This window comes from Lissotriton vulgaris, chromosome 7 (assembly GCF_964263255.1).
Source record: "Lissotriton vulgaris chromosome 7, aLisVul1.2, whole genome shotgun sequence".
NCBI lineage: Eukaryota > Metazoa > Chordata > Amphibia > Caudata > Salamandridae > Lissotriton > Lissotriton vulgaris.
Genome location: NC_141695.1, coordinates 1,361,635,719 through 1,361,658,453, shown reverse-complemented (window position 1 = coordinate 1,361,658,453; position 22,735 = coordinate 1,361,635,719). Strand labels below are relative to the sequence as shown.

At 49.0% G+C, this 22,735-nt stretch overlaps 1 protein-coding gene across 1 annotated transcript in view; it reads left to right on the top strand.

Annotated features, from left to right (window-relative positions):
• The window catches only part of SETD1A (SET domain containing 1A, histone lysine methyltransferase), a 960,878-nt gene that overhangs the window by 177,120 nt on the left and 761,023 nt on the right, over positions 1-22,735 (top strand). The window contains exon 6 of the mRNA XM_086932054.1: positions 846-979. Within this exon, the coding sequence (XP_086788180.1) occupies positions 846-979 (134 nt within the window). The remainder of the gene's footprint in view (positions 1-845; positions 980-22,735) is intronic.

Here is a 22,735-nt window from a genome sequence, read left to right as displayed (position 1 = left end):
AGTAGCTAGTAGCCACCCCCATCTGCCATACGAGAGGGATTGAGGAGTTGTGGCCTCAGCCAATCTCATACTAGATTTCATGATAATGAAATGGTCTGAAAGAACTGCTAGTGCAATTTTAGCTTGAGGCAAATTGGAGACTGGTGTAAGAAAAAGGCCATTCCTTCATTTACTTTGGTGCTGTTAACTTGCATATGTATAGGGAGCCAAATCTAAATATAATCACTGCCAAATAGCAAACGGACCAATGTTTGACACAATACCTTATCGATGACCCCCATAGTTATTTAAGTTTCCTTCAATCCACAGGCATGATGGGGGCTCTGCATACTTAATGGTTAGTATTTAGAGATCTTGGATCATCACTGATGGTCGCTTGTTGCTCACCGAAGTACATTCAAGGATGTTAGTTAGCTGCCTTTTATTTACAGTTGGATCAGTCACTGATCTATTTTATCGATTGTTGAACTCAAAATGTGAAGTCAAAATCTACTGACCATCCTTGCCACATTACTCTGTATTAGAATCTACTGCATGAGTTTTGGTTCAGTTGCAATCAAGCACCACAAGGTTAAAGCTACGAAATCCTCAGTTGTGAGTTTTTAGAAGAACTGCTTAATAATGGTACAATTGCACCATTGAAACTGTGTAGAAGGGAAATCTTTGCCAGTAGTGTATAATCCTACCATCGATTCAACAACACTAAATCCACCATACTTGTAAAATATTTCTAAGATCTTCTAGAGCAGTTGCATGTTTCATAAAGTGTTTTCTAAACATTTCATAATTTAGTTTGAAAATGTTGGTTGGTCACATTAACTGTACTTCATTTCCTTTGTTCACAGGGCAGCATAGAAAGAAGTTCTACGATTTGATTGTTAATGGCTCCTACACCCCTCAAACTGTTCCCACCGGCCTGAAGCCCGGGAGTGAGAAGCATCAGCCACCTCCTCCTCCACCCCCGCCTCAAGTTGATGTGGTAAGGGAGCCCCACCACTGTATACCCGAATAGGGTTACAAGTGGAGGTTAAAACGTTTGTAGCTTTAGCCTCTGTTCCACCTTTTTGCTCTTGATTTTAGTTTGATGTGGGACCATTTGCTTGGCGAAAGATTCAATAGTGTGACCGATTTTTCTTTTACTGCTTCATCAATGCGGTTGGAAGTTTCTAACATTTTAATTTCCTACAAAAATTATTTCCTGGCATAGTCTGAACAACATGCTAATGTTAAAGTGACTCGTCTTGTTTAGCACAAATAAAATTTTTAGAAAGATTGAACAAGTGGGTATTAGCACATATGGGATGTATGACATTCTACCAGAAAAGGAAAATTAAACTTTGTGAACACATTACCCTTAGTTTGTTTATTGTTTTGTATCTTTCCTAGATTAATTTATTCCCTGACCTCCGACCTGGAGAATATTATTCTCCATTAACATTTTTTAAATTCATAACTGTTCAATATATATTTTTTAAAGTATGTATTTTCAAAAGTATAATCAGTTCGATAAAAAAATAAACCAATGAAAGGCAACACAGTTTGTATTAGCTTTTTTAGACACCAAGTAGACCTTATCAGTCAAACTTAAGTACACTAGCACGAAAACCACTCCAGAAATGTAATATAAGTGAAAAAATAAAACTGGGAATCAGTAATATATTCAAACAACAATATACAGAGACATTTGTCTAGCATTGCACCTTGTTCATTGTGTTGTCACGTAATTGTGTGAACCATAATCTGTCCAATGTTGCAGATGAGCTTTTTATCTCTGCTATATCCCCATCCCTCACATAAACGCTTTCTTTGCGCAGATCTACTACTCTTAAAATAAAAGAAAAGACATAGGAGCTCAGAATTCTCTTTGCCGCGTTTATGGGTAATATCTGGTTTCTGATTGGTATAGCTCACTACAGATTCTTTACCATGTTGAATATCTCAAGGTACCAGACTGGATCAGGAAAGTTTTTACCCCAGATCCCCATGTGCCTGTAGGTGGTGTCTTGTGATTGTGTCGGCTCCATAAGTGACGGTCGAAGCCACATGTAAGGGACACACCTGCACACAGACTTCCGTTCCTTTCTTTTTGAGCATTAGGATCTGGGTTAGGAGCTAGCTCCCAACCTTTTCTCTTCAATTGACACATTTTTTAAATCAAAATTCTTATTTTCCAGTGTTCAAAGGAACATTTCCCCCTCTTAAAATTACACAGTTTAAACCTTGTAGGGACTTTCAGAAACAGTTGTCTGTGGCTGATCCCCGAAGAGGTGTGTCTTTTTGTGTGTGGCTTTGGGCCACAGCTCTGTGTCTTGCGAAAAGCGTGCCTTTATGAATCTGGAAGGTGATCCGGGATCCTGAGGCCAGACTGTACATTGCTGAACACCTGAAGTTGTGCCAGTCTTGTTCACGCTCGAAGTTGAACGTGTGAACACGTTCCTGTTCTAGGTGATGTTCCCACAATAGGTCATCATTGCAGTTCAGGTGTTCTGGTAAGTGTAAATCAACAATGACTCATAAGAAGCACATGTGAAAATAGTCCCATTCTCACCACTTTCTTTCTGATTAGTCATGAGAATGTTAAGGTGCCTCTTGCTTCCAGTCCTCTACTGAGGAGTCGATTCTGCAGCTTAAGCTGATGCACCCCAAATTTCGGGGCTGTCGGCGATATTGCACCACAGAAGATATGTTATGAATCTTTGGCACCCTTGTGGCTCCCTTGGGTGCGCCTTCTGGTCTTATCCGTAAAGGCCTCCAGTTGAGTTGCCACCTGAAACCAGTCTTCTGTGCCTCCTGAACTTGTTTTCGAGTTCAGCTCTGATTTTGGAACCAACTTCAATCTGAGTGCCAAGATCCCGGTTACTTCTGGCCTCAACACTACCAACTGATGTCAATCCTACTGTCTTGTCCGACTTTGGAACGGATTTAGTCTCAACCGAGGTAGTCTCATTGAAAAGTTCTGACTTGCCCAGTACCATTCACATGTGTGTGAATTCATTTGTTGACTGAGTTTGTACATCAAATGCTTAACAATGACCTCTGATACTGCCTTACTGCTCGACCAAGCTACCACTTTAAAGAGTAAGGTTCTATCTAACTTTAGCCTCTGCCAAAGCTTTGAATACCCTTGAACTCTATACAAACTGTACCTCACTGTGGTGCAGTATACATAGAGCCAGTTTCCTTCAAGGTGGCTGTATAGGGGCATCATCATGTTCTCTTCCAGGGGATCCTCATCAATAGTCATAAGCACTGAATATTCCCGCCCATGTGCGGGGACCCCAGCAATAATATAAAAATTATATATGGAATCACGTATATCTAGCTCCACATATATGTATGCACATATACCATTTTTTTCTCACACCAATGCAGCCCCAAAAAGGCGGCTAAAAAATGTAATTACCCATATAGAGACGTTATTTGCAAGCATATAAACAAGCATTTGCAATGCAATAGGTCTCGCAATAGAAACGTTTGAGCTTTTGGTGTGTAAAATGTAAAAAATTTTAAATTTTTGTTTTGTTTTTCAAAATATAAAAATATTAATTTTGTTATTAGAAATGCCAATAGTTATAAAGTTAGCAAATGTTACATCTATAGCATTAGTAAAGGTACATGTTTAGTTTTCCCCTGTCTTACATGTATTGATCTGACAAATCACAATGTTTTAACAAGAACAGAAGTGAAAACATTTAACATCTTTTTATGACATTTGTAATAAGCTTGAAACATTGACTGAAAATATTTGAACCAGTTGTTGAATGGTTGCACAGATTAATGCTGTTATGCGCATAATGATGTTGTGGTGCCCCTGAGTGATGCTGTAGTGGTGCTGAGTGGTACTGTGGTGGTGCTGAGTGGTGCTGTGGTGGAAGTGTGCACTGCCGGCTGGTGGTGTGTGCCTGGTGGAAGCGTGCACTGACGGCTGTTGGTGTGTGTGCCTGGTGAAAGCGTGCACTGACGCTGGTGGTGTGTGCCTGGTGAAAGCGTGCACCGACTGCTGGTGGTGTGTGTGTGACTGGTGAAAGTGTGCCCTGATGTGGTTGTGCATGTGGTTGTATGTGTGGTAGTATGTTGTATGGCGGGCGTGAAACTTCAAGTGCAGCCGGTCGGCCGTAAAAAATAATTAGGGGAGGAGAAGCCCTTTGATGTGGTGTCACGGCCTGGCGGCCGTGAAAAAATGCAATTGGGAGAGTAGTGGTGAGAGGGGAGAGGGGAGAGTGGTGAGAGGGGAGGTGAGAGTCAGGCCTGGAGAGAGTGAGGAGAGGGGTGAGTGAGGAGAGGGGAGAGAGGCGAGAGAGAGGTGAGTGAGGAGAGAGAGAGGGATTGGAGAGGGAGTCCTCAGAAGGATGAAAGGCTGAGTGGACCCACCAATATTTGAATCTGTGACCATAAGGTGAACACAGGCCGCTACAGTGGTTGCATTCGTCCCCCTGAACCAGAAGACTCGGCATAGCAGGATCGAAAACCAGGTTACGGAGTAGCAGGCCAAAGCATGTCAAAAGGGACCGAACCGGTGAGACACGTGAGACAGGGGATGGCATGTGAGAAAGTACAAGGAGATCAGCGAGAAAGACGGGAGCTGAGATAACGGAGGAGAAGAGGGTTAAAGAATACCGCAAGAGATGACAGATACTCCAGCACAAGACCAAATGTTATGTAGGCAAGGAGGGCCTGGGGAGAGCGCAACGGGGGTGGGCATGAGAAGCAGATGCGAGTCACGGCCTGCGGCCGTGATGGTGAGGGTGGGGGTGCTGATTAGGGGGGAGGAGAAGGGAGGCCGGCCGAGCGCACGCTGGGGAAGCCTGTGGGAGGGATGGTTTGATGAACATCGATAAAATTCCTGCAAGGAGCCACGAGGAAGCAGCACAAGCGAAAGAGGAAAAGGGGAAGGGTGGGAGTGGAGACAGCGAGCAAGTAATGAAACAAACAAGTACGGGAAATGCAAGCTGCGGGGGGGGCGGGGAGCGGAGGGACAGAGAGGAGGAAAGGTGGGAGGGAACACGGCCTGGGGGAAGCTGGCTGGGGAGGGGGAGGAGAAATCCGAGTAAGGCTGTGTTCCTTCCTTGCTCGTTTGCGGCATTGGGTAATCGAGTGTCAGGATGCTTTCAAGCTAAGTAGTTCGGCTGATCTTCAGAGTTTCCCCGGGTCCAGACTATGCGTTCAGTCCGAAGTGCAGGTGGTTCCCAGAAGCGAAGGTTCAGGGCCTCCTGTCCGGTCAAGCAGTACACAGTGGCCTGCTGATCAGGGCACGCATGCTGTCTTCTCGGGTGTGCTTGTTGTAAAGTTCTTTCTTAATTTTGGTGAGAGGGTGCGGGCACTTCACGTGTTTGGAGTTGGGCAGCAAAATGGAGAGGGTGCGTGCCACCGTTTTACAGACTTGTATGAAATGTTTGGTAAAAAAAAAGTAGTCTGTCTCCAGCCAAATCTGTAACAATCTGCAACAGAACTTTTCACATTGACCGGTTTGAAACATGGTTATATCACAGAGAAGTGGCTGATGCTGAGTTTGGGCTCCAGCAGGGGGAGGCCCCCATAAAATGCTGGCGTTTATTGCTTCAGGAAGGGGCGTCCGGTGTCCGCCTGGCAGTTTGATTAGTCCTGGCGAAGGGCTCCCGGCCTGTTTCTAGGGCCCACAGGATATACACGGCCTGGGGCGAAACTAGAGATATGGGGAGCGAGGGACGGAAGAAGGAAGGAAGATGTGCCGAAGTCGTGCCATGCCCCCACTGACAGTTTTCATAGTCTTGCATACATAAAGAGCGCATGCGCAGAACCCAAACAGTAAAAATGCCCATATTAATGAGACAAGATGAATGATACTTTCACCTTCGAGTCTGAGACAAAAGAGATGTAAGGGAGTTTGTATGAGAGTGGTATGTTATAAAGAACACAACGAAACAGAGAGCGAACAGGGAAAATGAAGATGAAATTAAGAGGTAGTGAACCTCTGGATTGGAGGAGGAATAACGAAAGAGGCGAATAAAGCGAGAAGGAGTGAGAAAGAGGAAAAGGGGAAGGGTGGGAGTGGGAGTGGAGACAGCGAGCAAGTAATAAAACAAGCAAGTACGGGAAATGCAAGGGGCGGGGAGCGGAGGGACAGAGAGGAGGAAAGGTGGGAGGGAACACGGCCTGGGGGAAGCTGGCTGGGGAGGGGGAGGAGAAATCCAAGTAAGGCTGTGTGCGGGGAGAGAGAGGGGAGGTGCTGGAGCTGGGGAACAGATGGCCGTGAAGCAGGGGGCGGGGCAGCGGAACCCTTTGATGTGGCCTGGCGGCCGTGAAAGGAGAAATGCTGCTGCCAGGGGGAAGTCTTGTGCATGAGAGCAGGTCACGTGATTGTGATTCACGTGAACTGTCCAAAATCCGCTGGAGGAGAGCCCTTGGCCTGAAGTAGTGGTTCAGCGGCATTAGACTCGCAATTCATTCCTTGCGGAATAGAATAGGCGAGACCTAAAAACACATTGTCAAATAGCACTTGAACTCTGTGTTTTAATGAGCAAAACACTCCTATATCATGAAAACCGCAAATAAACTAGACATTGTTAGCCTACAGGCTGCATTGTAAAACAATAGCATAGAAAATGAAAGCATTTTCAACAAAAAACTGGCACCATGCCTTTAAGGCAGCCATGACCCCCGGCTTCCCATCATGCCTCAGGGGTGACAGTTAGGTCAGTTGTTCTTTCCGGCTCCTTCAGTCAGGACCCTGGTTTTTCAGCTCCTACCTTTTTTGACTTTCTGTCAAATATATCTTGATATTCTTCAGGTTTTTCACTTTCACTCGACGTCTTTGGACTTTAGATTGCTGGTGCTGCCTTTTATGTTTTTCAAAAAAGTTTTATTTTTGTCAAAATGCCTTCCCTTTTGGATCCTTGCCCTTCCCGTGGCAAGAAGGAGCCAGGACTGATACACACCCTATGTGTATCCTCTGTCTCCCTGAGACACATTCTTCAGACAGCTGTCATCACTACAAGAACTTGTCAAGGAGAACCCTCAAAGACAGAGAGAAAATTCGTATTTATGGCCTCTCTGAAAGAGGTAGGTCTCCTAAAAGGCAGCAGAAGAGGAGAACCCAGTCGATGTGGAGAGAAGTCCCGACCTGTTCTCCGTCGGCGTGGGACCGGCGTCGAGGCTGCCTGCGACGAAGAAAACAGCATCGAAGATGACGCATCATCCTTCGACTGGGAAGACTTCGACATCGAGAATTCAGGTCCCTCCGTTGACGTCAACCAGGCGGCGTTCAACGTCGAGAGGCAGGTCTCCGTCGTCTCCAGGTGGGCATACGACGTTGAGGCAGATAACTTAGTCGTCGCCACGGCGATCGACGTCGAGGCACAGCGCTCCGTATATGCATCGGCATTCGACGTTGAGGCACAGGGCTATGTCGTCGCACCAGCGATCAACGTCAAAACACAGAGCTCCGTCGATGCCTCATCACCGGTGTTCGACGTCGAAGCAGGTTGCTGAACCGGCGTCTCAACGGCATTCGACATCGAGTCACAGGTCTCTGCCAAGGACGGTTCACCATTCTTCGGCGTTGAGACCCCAGACACCACCTTCAGCGTTGTGGCAGACGTTGACCCAGCGTACCGCAACGTCGAGGCAGAGGACGCCTGAAAGAACGACGTTGAGATTGACAACGTCACTGAACCATCACCGGCCGCTGTCGAAGCAGAGATCTCCAAAGCCGATGTCAAAAAAAGAAGCAGCATTGGCGTTGGAGAGGCGTTCTAAGTCAAAGGGACGTTCTCCTGTTCGCTCGAGCCCACCTTCTAAGAAGAGGAGGTCTTCTTCAAGGCAGGTGTCCCTGTCAAGACACCAGGCACCACAGAGTCGCTCCAGATCTCACTCTAAGTGCCCTTCAGGAGAGGCCTCTCCTCCAGTGAGCCTATCGTCATCTCCCTCAGGCTCTCATAACTCTCACCGTGGATCAACGTCTAGGTCCCTGTAGGTTGTAATCTTGTATTCTGACAGTGCAGTGTCAGAACATTCACCAGCAAGGTCACTACATGAAGAGGTGAACCCATCTCCTCCAGCACGTTCCCCTGAGAGGAGAGAAAGACAGAAGTTGCCTTTCATCAGTTTGTCACCTAGATGGTACAGACCATTACATCACTGGGCTCCCGACAAAGATACAGCAGCTCGGTTAACTCAGCAAGTGGATCGGGATCGACCCCCTTCCAGGCCCAGAGAGCGAACGCGCACCCCGGTGCGCTCAAGGAGACGGAGATCCATATCAAGGAGCAAGAGAAGAGAGCACAGATCTCCTACTTCTTCCTCGTCTTCTTCTCACTCATATAGAGACTATTCTCCAACACTGACTGACAGTCCACCTTCGAGAATCTCTCCGGTGGACGACATCTTCACTTTTCAAGACATTTTAGGCAGAGGGGCACTTAAGCTGGGGATTCCCATGCCAGTTCGCCAGAGCAAGTCTTAAGTGATTTTCGAAACACTGCATTACAAGGCAGCGGCCAAACCTCTGCTTCCCTTGGTTATGGGTATCATAGAACCAGTCATGGACGTATTCCGCACACCAGTGACGATCAAATCCGTTCCAGTGAGGATTCTCAAAAAATATTGTTCGCCAGAGGAGGATCCACTCTTCCTCAGAGCCGACCTTCCCCCGGATTCAGTAATAATCGCGGCGGCGAAAAAGACCCATGCTGTGGCATCTTCCTCCACTGTACCACCAGGCAAGGAGAGCAAGACGTAAGACTCCTGGGGACGGAGGGTATGCGGCACCTCTGCCTCCTTGCTGAAGGTAACCAATGCGGAAGCGATCCTGGGTCGCTACGATAGATCCTTCTGGGATTTTGAGGAAATCCTTACGGAGGGCAGCCTGGTTTCCAATCAGATCATTAGCGCTGCAGCTGACGGAGCTACCCTTTCGGCGCATGGATATGCTCATGGGGTATGCGCAAGGAGGTCATCTTGGTTGCGTCTTGCCGCGCTAAATCCAGAAGCGCAGTCTCGTATCATGAACCTGCCTCGCTGTGGGTCATCTTTATTCGTTTCACACACTGATGAAGAAATACAGCGTATGAAAACGGAACTGGACACACTAAAGGCCGTTGGCCTAGAAAAGAAAAAAGAGTTCCGTAAAAGATTCCGCCCCTACAATAGGCGATCTTCCCAGCAGAGGGTTCAAACCCCTCTGTGGCAGAAGAATCAAGACCAACAGGGGCAACAAAAATCACAATACAGAGGCAGGCGCTCCTCAAGAGGTGGAGGAAATCAGCGTCAAGGCAACAACTCCAACAAGACGCAATCCAAACCATGAGTTCTTCCTTCCCCCAGCGCCATTGAACACTCCAGTGGGGGGGAAGCATCACAAATCATATAGAAGAGTGGCGTGCCATTACAAAAGATCGCTGGGTGTTAGCTACGCTTCAGAATGGTTACTCTCTTCGTTTTCAACATCAACCTCCTTCTATCCCTCCAATGCCAACATCGGGTCATCAGTTAAAACTCCTGCAAAAAGAGGTTACCACCCTTCTCAAAAAATCAACCATTGAGAGGGTACCAATATCTCAAAGAGGGAAAGGAGTTTTTTCAAGATACTTCCTGGTCAAGAAAAAGGCCCAGAAAGCAGAGTACAGACCCATTCTGGACTTGCGGACACTCAATCTTTATGTCAAAAAAGAAAAGTTTTGCATGTTGGCGCTTCATCAAATATATCCACATCTCAGGCAGGGGGATTGGATGTGTTCGCTGGACCTACAAGATGCATACTTCCATGTCTCGATCACTTGCAGTCACAGGCAATTCCTGCAGTTCCGGGTGGGGACCTCTCATTACCAGTTCAAAATCCTCCCATTCGGGTTGAAATCAGCCCCCGAGTGTTCACAAAGTGCATGGCGGTGGTGGCAGCCGTTCTGCGCCGCAGGGGTGTCTTCGTGTACCCATGTTTAGACGACTGGCTGTTGAAGGGTCCCTCCCCAGACAGTGTAAGGAACCACTTTATGAGCTGCATCAATCTGTCACCGGTTGGGTCTACATGTGAATTTCAACAAGTCAACTCCACAGCCGACACAGAAATACATTTCCTAGGAGCTCTGCTAGACTCTGAGGCAGGAAAAGTGTTTCCTTCGGAGGAGAGACAGTGTTCCATCATTCAGAAATGCCAACTGGTTCTGCGCAACAAGGATCTGACAGTGCAATGGATTGCCTCCCTGCTATGGTCGATGGCATCCTGCATCTTTCTGATCCCCAATGCCAGACTACCGATGTGTCCTCTCCAGCAGGATCTGGAGGACAAGTGGGACCAGCAGTCAGCTCGCTGGGACGACAAGATAACTTTGTCAAACGCAGCTCGAGAGTCCATACCTTGGTGGATAAAAAGACGAAATTTGCAAGTCAGAATTCCGTTCCATCAACCTCCACCTGCCCAGACGCTGATCACAGATGCCTCTCTGCAAGGCTGGGGGGCACACATTGGTAATCTCCAGACGCAAGGGCTGTAGTCTCCCAAAGAGCGATCCAACCACATCAACATGTTGGAGCTGAGGGCAGTCGATCTAGCCCTTTCCTGCCCTCTATTCAAGCAACATCAGTGTTAGTAAAAATGGACAACACCACCACTTGAACAAACAGGGAGGAACAAGCTCACACACCATTTCCCTGGAGGCACACAATCTGTGGCATTGGCTCCTGGCTCGGAATCTCTGTCACAGCAGTCCATCTACCAGGAGAACAGAACGTGAGAGCTGGCGCTCTAAGCCGGCATTTCGAAGACGGAGAGGACTGGGTTTTCAACGACGAGGTATTCGAAAACATCTTCCAGTCATGGGGTTGTGCCTCCATAGATCTTAGCGGATGACGAAAACACCAAATGCCGAGACTTCGCCTCATGGTTCTACCAACCAGGATCGAAAGGGAATGCCCTTTTGATAGACTGGTCAGGGGAATTTGTGTACGCCTTTGCACCCCTTCCGCTGATCCCGAAGGTGGTGAACAAGCTAGTTCACTCGTACACAAAGATGATTCTCATTGCCCCAGACTGGCCGAGACAGTGGTGGTACATGGTGTAGGAAGGTGGATACCTGACTATGGTTGCCCCCAACTTTTTGCCTGGTGTTTTGCTGGTTTTCCGACTTAGTTGGCCTGGGACCCCGCCAATCAGGACCCCAGGCCTACTGCTCTCTCTCTAAAATGGATTCCATGTGTACCTTAGGTGCATTATCAAATTGGAACTGGGCCACCTTATCAGACCCTGTCACTCAGGGCATAGGTGTACCCAGGGCCTACCAGGGGCTGAAGCATGTATTATGCCACCCCTGGCTGGCCTCCTAAATTTGACACAACTGGCTGCATGACAGCTGGGGCAAAGTCGTGTAACCACCCTTTGCTGTAGATATAGTATACCTATATCTAACCCTAAAAATGGACACACAGATTCCTATCAGTCACTCCTATGGCAGGCCTTGACAATCCTGAAGGCAGAGTGCTTGGAATCGTGTGAGATGGTGCTCTGGCATGAGCTGAGCCCGTTTGCAGCTTGCGGAACCAAGTCCTAATAGCTGTTCCATGATAACGCATACCATATACTCTTAAGTGCATTATAATCCTCGCGGTTAAATGCTATCTTTGGTATTGCTTTATCAAAACATGTCGAGTAAGGTGTCATACGAATTGGAATACTAACCCCTCGCCAATTCTGGCGACGGGGTTAGCATTCCACCCTTCTAGAGGGACACGACATGTATGTAACTGTGAACCCCGGGACCGCCGCGGCCGGTCACACTGCCCCTACTGCGACCGGCCCCTTGGGAGAAACGAGTTTGGAAAACTCTTTTAATATCAGACTGGGCCTTATCTAATGAGGTAAAAGTGGCAACGAATTTACCCAATTCTCTCACAAAGGGGTCCTCAAACAGGCCCCCTTGGGCTACAGCTCCTGCCTCGGAGGACGCCAAGTCGCCCAATTTTGGGTCGAGCTTAATGACCAACGAGCGTTGGCGTTCTGTCGACAGGGCGCAGTTGGCATTCCCCATAAAGGCTATTGCCCTCTGCGCCCAATTGGACAGCACGTTGGAGGAGATGACAGAACCTGTCACTTTTGCCTCTTCTGCCATGTCTAAGATATTCGTCATTGGGCCAATGGCGTCCAAGAGCTTATCCTGGCAGGAGCTCCAGGATCGGTCAATTCCCTTGCGGGGTCTTTTATATACTTCGCAAGGAAAGTAGCCATTTTTGAGTCCATTTCGGGGGTAAGGGCCACTTTCCCTTCTAACGTGGGACGCGGACAATCCGCCCTGAGGCATCCCTGAGCTTCCTTTTCCAGAGGCTTGCGGAGGCGTACTGCCACAAACTTGACCACCTTGTCCCCAGGTGCCCAGACTGCGGAGCGTGGATGCATAATTTCATCTGGATTCAGCATACCTGAGGCATCCTGAGGCAAAGTGCCCGCAGAACTAAACTAGCTGGACGCCAAGAACGCGAAGACCCCTCATCGTCGTAGGTGTCAGTAGGGGAACCTCCATCTTGAGAAGGGGAAGAAGGTGCTGTAGACACTGCGGGCTACCGTGGAGTGGTAGGCGCAGAAAGGGGCGGCACGGTCTTGGCCAAGAAGGCACTCTTCAGGCGCTCGAAGGCATCCTTGTTCACCCCTGGCGCCCCCTCCGCGCCACCCTCCCAACATACCTTCTTTGGCGGTCGGGCACCCTCCTCTAATAAAGGAGCTGGTGCGGGGGAAGCTGCACCCACGTGGGCCTGAGCCAAACTAGCACACTCCACTACGATGCGGCTAGTCAGGCGCTCTTCCATAGGGGCTACCACCTCATTAACACACCTGAGGATGGAGCTATCTACAGCCGCAAAGAAGTAGTCATCCAGGGGTAGGTACTGTGTAGCCTCCTCTTCCTTATAGTAACTCCCCTGCTCCATTTTACCAGGGTACTTGATAGACAAGGGTTAACACTCCTAATACAACAGGCAGCACTTAGGGATGACCTCACAAAACACTAATTGTGGAACCCATCAACTGTTAGTGGACCGGCCGAGCCTGGATACATTTTTTGGCAGATCAAAGTGCTGCAGGCTTTAGGTGCGGGCAAACCCGTTATGGGTGGTACACACACCCTGAGCACGCAGGCCGTCAGACAGACAGACACGGCCTAGCTGCCACCTAGTGCGCTCCAAGGGAACGAGTGCACTGTTTCGCCGTAGGCTATCTATGAGGGAAGACTCCCTTGATACGGACCCCAGATGGCATGGAATTAGCGTAAAAAGGGGCAATACAGACCCGAAGGGCGCTCAGGTTTGGCGGCAGGGGACAGGCTCCGGCAAACTCGTCTCTCGCGGCGCGGCTCCGCTTTGACGTAACCACGCTGAGGGAGCAACAAGATGCGCGGGCGCCCCCTGGCGGGCTACAGCGCTCGCCGCAAGTGGGCCTGCCGCGTAGGAGTCATGGACAGTGTGGAAGGACCCTGTTACTGTGTTATCCCTGAGACTTAAGGGAGTTGATGTTTATGGACTGGATTTACTTGTTTTGTTTGTGAGAACAAATTATGTTTTTCTCTCTTTAAGAAAAAGTCATTTTTAGGTCTCTCCTATTCTATCCCGTAGGGATGGATAGGCGAGATTATAGTAAGCGGTCCGAGAAGTCTACCTAGCTGCAGATCGCGTACAGTTCATGTGAGCCAGGCGCGTGCACATCGCACACCCACACCATTGCCAGCCACATCCCGCACCATTTGTCTGAGCCTCGGCATTAGACTTCAAAGGAAGCCGCTCCTCGGCTCCCCCCCTCCCATCAGGCTCCCGCGCCACACAATGCCTAGAGCTTGTTTTTCTTGCCCTCTTTTGTTTATTTCCACTTTCATATCTTTTCTCTCCCCCAGTTATGCCCCCCCCCTAGCTCATGTCCCCCTCCTCCTTTGCCTATCCATTCTCTATTGCATCTTCTTCCTCCATCATCGGGTTATATTCCCTTTTGTCCCTAACTTCTCCATTCTCTCTACCTGTTTCTTTGTTTCCCTCAGTTTCCATCACTGGTGTACCCTCTCTCGCTCTCTCCTTAGTTCTGCATTGTAACTCACTATTGTTTGGTCCCTGTGCTCCCTTTCTCTGTTGTCTTAGTTCTCCAGTATTAGGGGTGTCTTTCATAGATTCACATGCTTCAATATTCCCCTTCGTCGAAGTGGGAGTCCCACGGTACCTAAAATAGCAGTAATATATGCATATATAGATCAAAAAATTACATAATCATACATATATACATATAGAGCAATAAGATATAAAGATATCATCACGTTAAGAAAGTACCATAGAACAGAAATAGGCCCATAGCAGCCTAAGGGAGAGTTCACTTTAGTAACATATTAGTCATTTTAATGGTCCACATTCCAGCCAATCAGGCTACAGCACCCTCTAGAACCTTCTCTTCAGAAGCCCAAGCCCAAGTCCTCAGATTTTCTACCGCACTCCGTGTGAAGGGGGTCTTCCTGAGCTCTGCTCAGTTTTTTCTACTTCATAGCTCATTTCCACTTGACAAATGTCTTCCTCAAAGAAATCCTTATTTAGACAATGTTCATCCTGTGGCAAACTGAGACTGTTTCATGAAGATCCACACAGTAAATGCATTTACTGTCTCTATCCGGACCATGAAGTCAAAAACTGTAAGTACTGCCGTACTTTTTCTAATAACACTTTAAGAGACAGAGAGGCCCGTCTCCTTCTGTGGCTACGGAGGTTGAAGACATCTGACTCAGTGGTCTCGGAGGTTGAGAGTGTCTCTACTTGTCATTCCAAGACCTCTCAGAAGCGTGGGCCAGAGACGGAGATGCCCTCTCCATTCCTCAAGAAAAGAAGACTTGCTGAAGTCTCTAAGAATGTCTCCCCACAGGACTTGCCTCCAACGCCTACGGGTCCTGGTTCTCTGGCGTCACAGTCCAAAGCCGTGCCATCATCTTCTAAAACGGGCACTGGCTCGTCGACGGGCTCGTTGACGTGTCCGTCGACGACATAGACGACGACCAAATCAGTTGATGCAGTCTCTACGTCAACGACGACATGTTCTATATCTTCTGAAACTATGTCGACGACGTCCACCTCGTCGATGACAACCCATGAGGTGAGACCCATTGCTTCCATCATTAAGATCTCGTCGACGACTGCCAAGACCTCCTCGTCGACGAAAAAGCCTCAGTCGACACGTCCATCTTCGCCGACGCGTACATCTTCGTCGACAAAAGCTACACCTTCGTCGACGGGAACCTCTTCGTCGACGGTGACAACTCTTTCGACGGTTGCATCCTCGTCGACGGTCGCACCTTCGTCGACTAATAAAATTCCGACGACAGCATCCTCGTCAACGGTGACATCTGCGTCGACGCCACCCTCTTAGTCGACGGCGTCGTCGATGGCGAAAAAACCTTTGTCGACGAAGAATAAAGGGAAGTCGCATCCAGCTTCGGATTCTTCATCAGCAGACCCAGCGCTGACAATTCAGCTTCCTTCAGAATCTTCTGCCGCTTCGTTGACGAGCTCGTCAACCTCACACCATCCACTGGCCACATTCACCACTTTCACAGTGGTCACCGCTTCAATGTTCAAAAGACGGGTACCTCTTCTGCATTTAAGTCCTGTAAAGAGTGGCTCTGCTCTTCCTGTACAATCGTTTCAGTCCGCGGAGGAGGACTCTAATGACGACTCATATGTCGATGATGCGTTTCGACCTGCGTCTAGCCCCTCTGAACTTAACATTAAGTGCCAGGACTATGACGAGGAGGAGGAAGAGGAAACCGAAGATTGGGCACATCTTTTCCCCATAGATCATTCTGAAACACCCATAACGGAACAGATGACACAAATACCACTGTCTTTAGTGTCTTAATTTGCAGCACATGCTGGATGATTATAATCGCAGGTTTCCGCCATCTAGACCTGCTTCTCCAACTCCGCATCCTCCTCCACAACCGCAAGTTTCTGTACCTACAGTAACACCCAAATCACCAGTACGCCTTCAGCAGGATACTGATAATGAGGACCAGGACCCTCAAAACGCGGATCAAGATGATGACGACGACAACGTCCTCGCTGATTGGGATGACTACAGGGCCCAAACACCGTCTACTCCGCCTACATCGCCAAGAGCTTCGCCTCCAATGGTCATTGGCAGCTTTCACAACTTGATGATCCGTGCTGCCAAAAGGTTTCACCTCACTTTAGAAGTCCAACAGACAGACTGTTTTTTATATTATTTCAAAGACCTTCCTCAGAGGCAAGCCCACACCATTCCGATCATCGATCACATTTGGAAGGAAGGTCTCAAACTAATGGAGCGGCCTAATTCGATCTCGGTCGTTTTACCTAGACTTGATAAAAAATATAAAGCGCCTGCAAACTCTCCAGCACGCCTCGTTTCTCAGCCAAAGGCGGATTCCGTCATAACACAGGCGGCTCAGAAAAGGTCCTGCAATCCTGCAGTCCTGCAACACCACTCACATCTCCCCCCAATCAAGAGGGCCGCAAATTGGATTCGATCGGGAAAAAGTTTACCACTATGGCGGCAACAACAGTTAGGGTGGCTAATTCCCTAGCAATTCTTGGACGGTATGACTGCCAGATGAGGTCCGAAATTGCAGCGTTAATTCCACAATTTCCGGAGGCCATCCGCGCGGCTGCGCAAGCCATTGTGCAGGAGGGAGAGAAGATCTCTTCAGAGATCATCGACTGTTCTGTCGACATCTCATCTACGGGATTCAGGCAATTGGCGGGGGCCACTGTGTTGCGACGCCAGGGATGGTTGATGTTAACTGCTTTTCGTCCAGAGGTCCAAGCACGAGTTCTTGATCTACCCTACGATGGCGATTCGCTCTTCGGCAAACATGTCGACGACGCACTCGAATCCATTAAAAAGGATACGGATACCGCCAAGGCTTTAGCAAGCTTCCAATATAAGAAACAGCCGTTTCGAGGAGCACGTGGTAAGGGTGGCAGCTCTTCCACTTTTCGTGGCTCCAGCCAATATCGTTCCTATAACGACAATAGACAACGAAATAACTACCAGTCTCAGTCGCCAGACCAATTCAAGACCATACCAGAGAAAAACCACGTACAGAGGTGGTTCCAACGCTAAAAAACATCGACAACCCCAGCGTAAAGTACACACCGTCTGTGAATTGGAGGTCGGATCTCCAAGTCCATCTTAAATTGGTCAAACATCACCTCCGATCCTTGGGTCCTGGATGTGATCTCAAAGGGACATACTCTATAATTTATAAAATTTCCTCCCACCCGCCCACCTACTGGTCCGCCCCCACCTCATTACAAAGAACTATTGTCTCAAGTCAAATTGATGATCAAAAATGGGGCTTTCGAAGTGGTACCGCAGGGGCAGCAGGGCAAGGGCTTTTACTCCCGCTTCTTTTTAATCAAGAAAAAGTCGGGAGAGTGGTGCCCTATTTTGGACTTGTGGGCCCTGAACAAATTCATCACAGCAAAAACATTTCAAATGTTAACACTACTCCAAATATTAAATTACCTCAATCCCGGAGAATTCTTCTCCACTATCGACCTCCAGGACGCATATTTTCATGTGCCGATCCACCACAAGCACAGAAAATATCTTTGTTTCACAGTCGGACATCTGCACTTCCAGTTCAAAGTACTTCGTTCGGCTTTCGCTCAGCACCGAGGGTCTTTACAAAGATCATGGTAGCTGCTTTTCTGCGCCTTCAGGGCATCCAATTTTACCCGTACCTAGACGACTGTCTTATAAAGGCTCCGTCATACCAGGTGGCGAATCAGCACACTCCGGTCTGCATCTCGCTTTTTCGCACCTTGGGCCTTTCAGTCAATCGCCAAAAGTCACACTTTCGCCCATCACAGCAGCGAGATTTTCTAGGAGCCTTGCTAGATTCTCAACTAGCAAAGGTGTTTGTCTACCAGGAATGACAGGACCGCATTCTCAAAATGGTACTTTCCCTGCAGTCAAAACAGTACATTTCTGTCCGGACGTTAAAACCATTCCTGGGCATGGCCTTCTCTTGCATACATCTGATTCCACATTGCAGACTACATATGAGAGTCGTGCAAGAGGAACTAGACAAGCAGTGGAAACAGATCTCAGAGTCGTTCAACTACAAGATTCACCTCACGCCCCGCTTTCAATCTGCACTGGAATGGTGGGCACACCCTCCAAACATCTCCATGGGATGGCCTTTTCAAGAGACGACTCCGACACTGACGCTCACGACAGACGCGTCATTGGAGGGTTGGGGAGCACACCTCGAAGGTTTGTCCGTCAAAGGAAAGTGGACTGCGCTCCAACGCACATGGCACATAAATCGCCTAGAACTTCAGGCAATTTTCCTTTCCCCTAAAATCGTTCCAGAGGGTAGTGCAGGGCCAATCGCTGCTGGTGCGGACAGACAACACCACCAGCATGCACTACCTCAACAAACAGGGCGGCACGAGGTCTCTTTTGCTCTCCAGGCAAGCACAAGAAATATGGGACTGGGCGATTCACCATCAAGTCCATCTCTCAGCGATCCATGTGCCGGGTGTCTCCAATGTCCTAGCGGACTCACTCAGCAGGTCTCTCACAGACAATCACGAGTGGGAACTCAATCAACCAACTCTAGAGTTCATCTTCCGTCAGTGGGGCCAGCCACAGATGGATCTTTTTGCGACTGCCTCCAACAGGAAATGCCAACGCTTTGCAAGTCGTCATCCCCACAGAGAGTCGAGCGGGAATGCACTTTTGATCAATTGGTCGAACGAATTAATCTACGCTTTCCCTCCGCTCCCTCTAGTTCCGCGCCTGTTACATAGGATGAGGCTTCAACCCTGTCATGTCATCCTAATAGCACCCAGGTGGCCACGGCGCCCATGGTTCACGGATCTCCTCCTGTTTTCTCAGAGCGATCCAATTCCGCTTCATCCTCTGCCTCACCTCCTGACAATGAAGCAAGGGCAAATCTGCCATCCAGATCCGGCGTATCTCCAGCTACATGCCTGGAACCTGAACACAATGAGTTTGCACGTCTAAACATCAACGCAGATTGCAGAGAAGTGCTGGCTCATGCTCGTGCTCCATCTACCATTAAAACCTATCAACTAAAGTGGAAGCGTTTCTGTGTCTGGTGTCACACTAAAGCCTTGGATCCAGAGACCGCCAAGCCTGAACAAATTCTACCTTTTTTCCTGTCCCTTGTGTAGGAAGGTACCTCCTGACTATGGTTGCCCCCAACTTTTTGCCCTGTGTTTTAGCTGGTTTTTGACATAGTCGACCTGGGACCCTGCCAATCAGGACCCCAGGCCTACTGCTCTCTCTGTAAAATGGATTCCATGTACCCTAGGTACATTTCCAATTGGGACTGGGCCACCTTATCAGACCCTGTAACTCAGGGCATAGGTGTACCCAGGGCCTACCAGGGGCTGAAGCATGTATTATGCCACCCCTGGCTGGCCTCCTAAATTTGACACAACTGGCTGCATGACAGCTGGGGCAAAGTCGTGTAACCACCCTTTGCTGTAGATATAGTATACCTATATCTAACCCTAAAAATGGACACACAGATTCCTATCAGTCACTCCTATGGCAGGCCTTGACAATCCTGAAGGCAGAGTGCTTGGAATCATGTGAGATGGTGCTCTGGCATGAGCTGAGCCTGTCTGCAGCTTGCGGAACCAAGTCCTAATAGCTGTTCCATGATATCGCATACCATATACTCTTAAGTGCATTATAATCCTCGCGGTTAAATGCTATCTTTGGTATTGCTTTATCAAAACATGTCGAGTAAGGTGTCATACGAATTGGAATACTAACCCCTCGCCAATTCTGGCGACGGGGTTAGCATTCCACCCTTCTAGAGGGACACGACATGTATGTAACTGTGAACCCCGGTTAAAGTTAAGCAAAGCCTCAGCTCCACAAAATGGATGCTGCCACCACAGACACGAGTCTGACCCCCTGCAGCTGGGAGTCCTTCCAGCGAGGGGAGCCTGGACAAAGGGTTTCCTGTCGAGGGCGGTGCTAGCACCGTCCCAGACAGGGTTTTGTGTATCCTGGGTAGGCAGGGCTTTACAGGAAGGTGACTGCTGAATGGCACCCCGGTGCTCACTACGCATAGGCCGGTCAGAACCAGTTCCAGGGGCACACCAGCCCCTGGCCTGGGGAAAGTCCGGCATGGCAGAGGGGTGTAACCACCCCCCTCCTAGTCCCACCCATAGGCAGGACCTAGTCACCGGGTCAGCCCCCTTTTTTAGTATAAAGATGGGAGCGGGCCCCCTGTTCAAATTAGATCATCTTTGGAATCAAGACACGACTTTCTGCGAAAGGACATCAAGATTTCCTTCTTCAAGATTCTCCCTTGTGGCTAAGGAGTAGTCACCCTGCATCAAGCGGGCACCATCCTAAGAACACTGCGGTCTGCTGCAAGTCCTTCTTCACGAATCCGACGACCCAGCTCGACGAGACCCGGCTTCCCTGGCACCTCTGACCTCTACTCACCTCTACAGCAAAGCTGAGAACTGTGAGTGCGACGAGACCTCGAGGGACCGACGATCGCCAAGACTGCACGACTTCTTTGCAACAAGCCCACCGTGTGCTCCACTGGTGAGTGCTTCGGGGTCCGAGAAGCCCCAACCCTGAGCAGCTCCAGCACCGAAGATCAGCCCTCCAGCATCTCCACGATCTGCGTGGGGCCCTTCTGCTTTTGCGTGCTCACCGCGCTGTGTGGCTACTAGCCGGCTGGCTTGTGGCCTTCTTCACGACGCCCGACGACATCACTGCTGCTGGTCTGGTTGCTCCAGACTGGCCCTTGCTTCCTTCTTCAAGAGAGGCACCCCGGACCCTCCTGGTCCACTCCAGACGCCATTTTGAGTCCACCGCGTGGGCTTGAATTTGCCAAGGCTTTGTTGCCCAATCCTGGGTCCAGCGACGCCGACAGCTTCATCCATCGTGGGACAGCTCGCTCCTCCATCCTGGTCGCCGACAACGCCTCCTGGTCCGTGAGAACTGCGAGCACAGCGTCACCCACTCACCTAGTCGAGGTGGTTACCGTCCGGTGCCCTCCTGGTGCCCACTGACTACTGGCTAGTAGTCTCGAACTTGGTCCCCTCTGCTTTCAGGTGTCATCTTCCTTCGATCCAGGCTTGGATCCATCGAACTTTCTTCACTGGTCGCCTGCCAGCAACTTCGTTCTTCCAGGCTCCTGGTCCGACTACGAGGATTCCCGACGTCTTTTGCGACCTATGCAGCTGCAGCCCCTGGGCTAGGTAACTTCGGCATTTCGGTGCCCCAGCATAGCCTCACTATCCAAGGGTCAGCATCCATTTTCGTTTTCCTCCTACCAGGTCGGGTTCGCCCGAGAACACTAACTTTGTCATTACTAGCTACCATAGACTTTGTCCTGCATCACGCGTGAGAGTGCACACTCTGCACCCGAGTCCCCTAGGCCTCCTAGAAGTAATCTGAAGATTCTATAGTCAAGTCCTAGCGATTCCTAAGCCTATTAGTACTGTACTTACCTGCTAGTAATTTCGCATTCCACTTTCAGAGTATATGGTTTTCCGTGCCCCTCGGGCATTTGTATATACTGTGCTAACTTAAGTATTTTCGTAAGAGTTTTGTTTGTGCTTAGTACCCTGTCCTCATAAAGAGTACAGGGCTGTTGTGATTCTTAATAAATATCTTGTTTATTTTCATAACACTTGTGTGGTGTCCTTTCACTTGGTGTTCAAGGGGTATATGTGTGGTATAACAGCTGGCTTAACACGCCCTCTCGAGTCTTTAGCCTTAGACTGCTCGTATCCACGCTACTAGGATAGCTGGTCTATAAGGTTGACTTACAACCAATCATCAATAAGGGTTGCTGGACTGATACATAGTGTTCACTAGAATAGTGAGCACTGCATATCAGGCCACCTTCTCACACCTTGCAAAATCAGGACTTTCTCATTCCACCCTTAAAGTCTTCTTGGCGGCACTCTCCCGCTTCCGTCATGATGGTTCCACGTCATTATATTCCTCTCGAATTATCCACCAGTTTTTCAAGGGCCTTTTTAGGATGTTTCCGCCCATTTGCCGCCCTCCGCCTGCTTGGTGCTTAAATTTGGTCCTATCTCAGCTCCTCCTACCTCCTTTCGAGCCCATCCATTCAGCGGGCTTAAAATTCCTCACGTGGAAAGTTGCTCTTCTACTAACACGAACATCCTCCAGGCGAGTAAGTGACATTCAAGCATTTACGATCCAACCTCCTTTTCTTCAGTTTTCTAAAGAAGCGGTTACACTACGCACCAACCCAAAATGTATTCCTCAGGTTCCAAGCGATTTCCACCTTAATGAACCTGTCCTCCTTAAGACATTTTTCCCTAATCCTCAGTCTCCTGCATTCATTGGACTTAAACCGTTATTTGAAATTCTACATTCAGCGCACTGCGCCTTTTCGAAAATCAGATCAGCTCTTCGTGGCCTATGGCCCAATCTGCAAAGGACAGCCAGTTACCAAACAACCCTTCACTAGGTGGTTTTCTTCTGCCATTGCTTTTTGCCACCAACGGGCTGGAAAGCCCCTCTCTACTCCTGTACGAGCCCACTCTACAAGGGCGGTGTCAACTTCCACAGCCCTCTTTGCCGGAGTGCCTCTACGCCACATCTGCAGAGCTGCAACGTGGTCGAGCAGACACACTTTCACGAAGCACTACTGTCTCGGATCAGCAGACGCCGCTTGTGGGACAAGCGGTGCTACGGAATCTTTTCCAATAAGGTGAGCCTCTGTTGCTT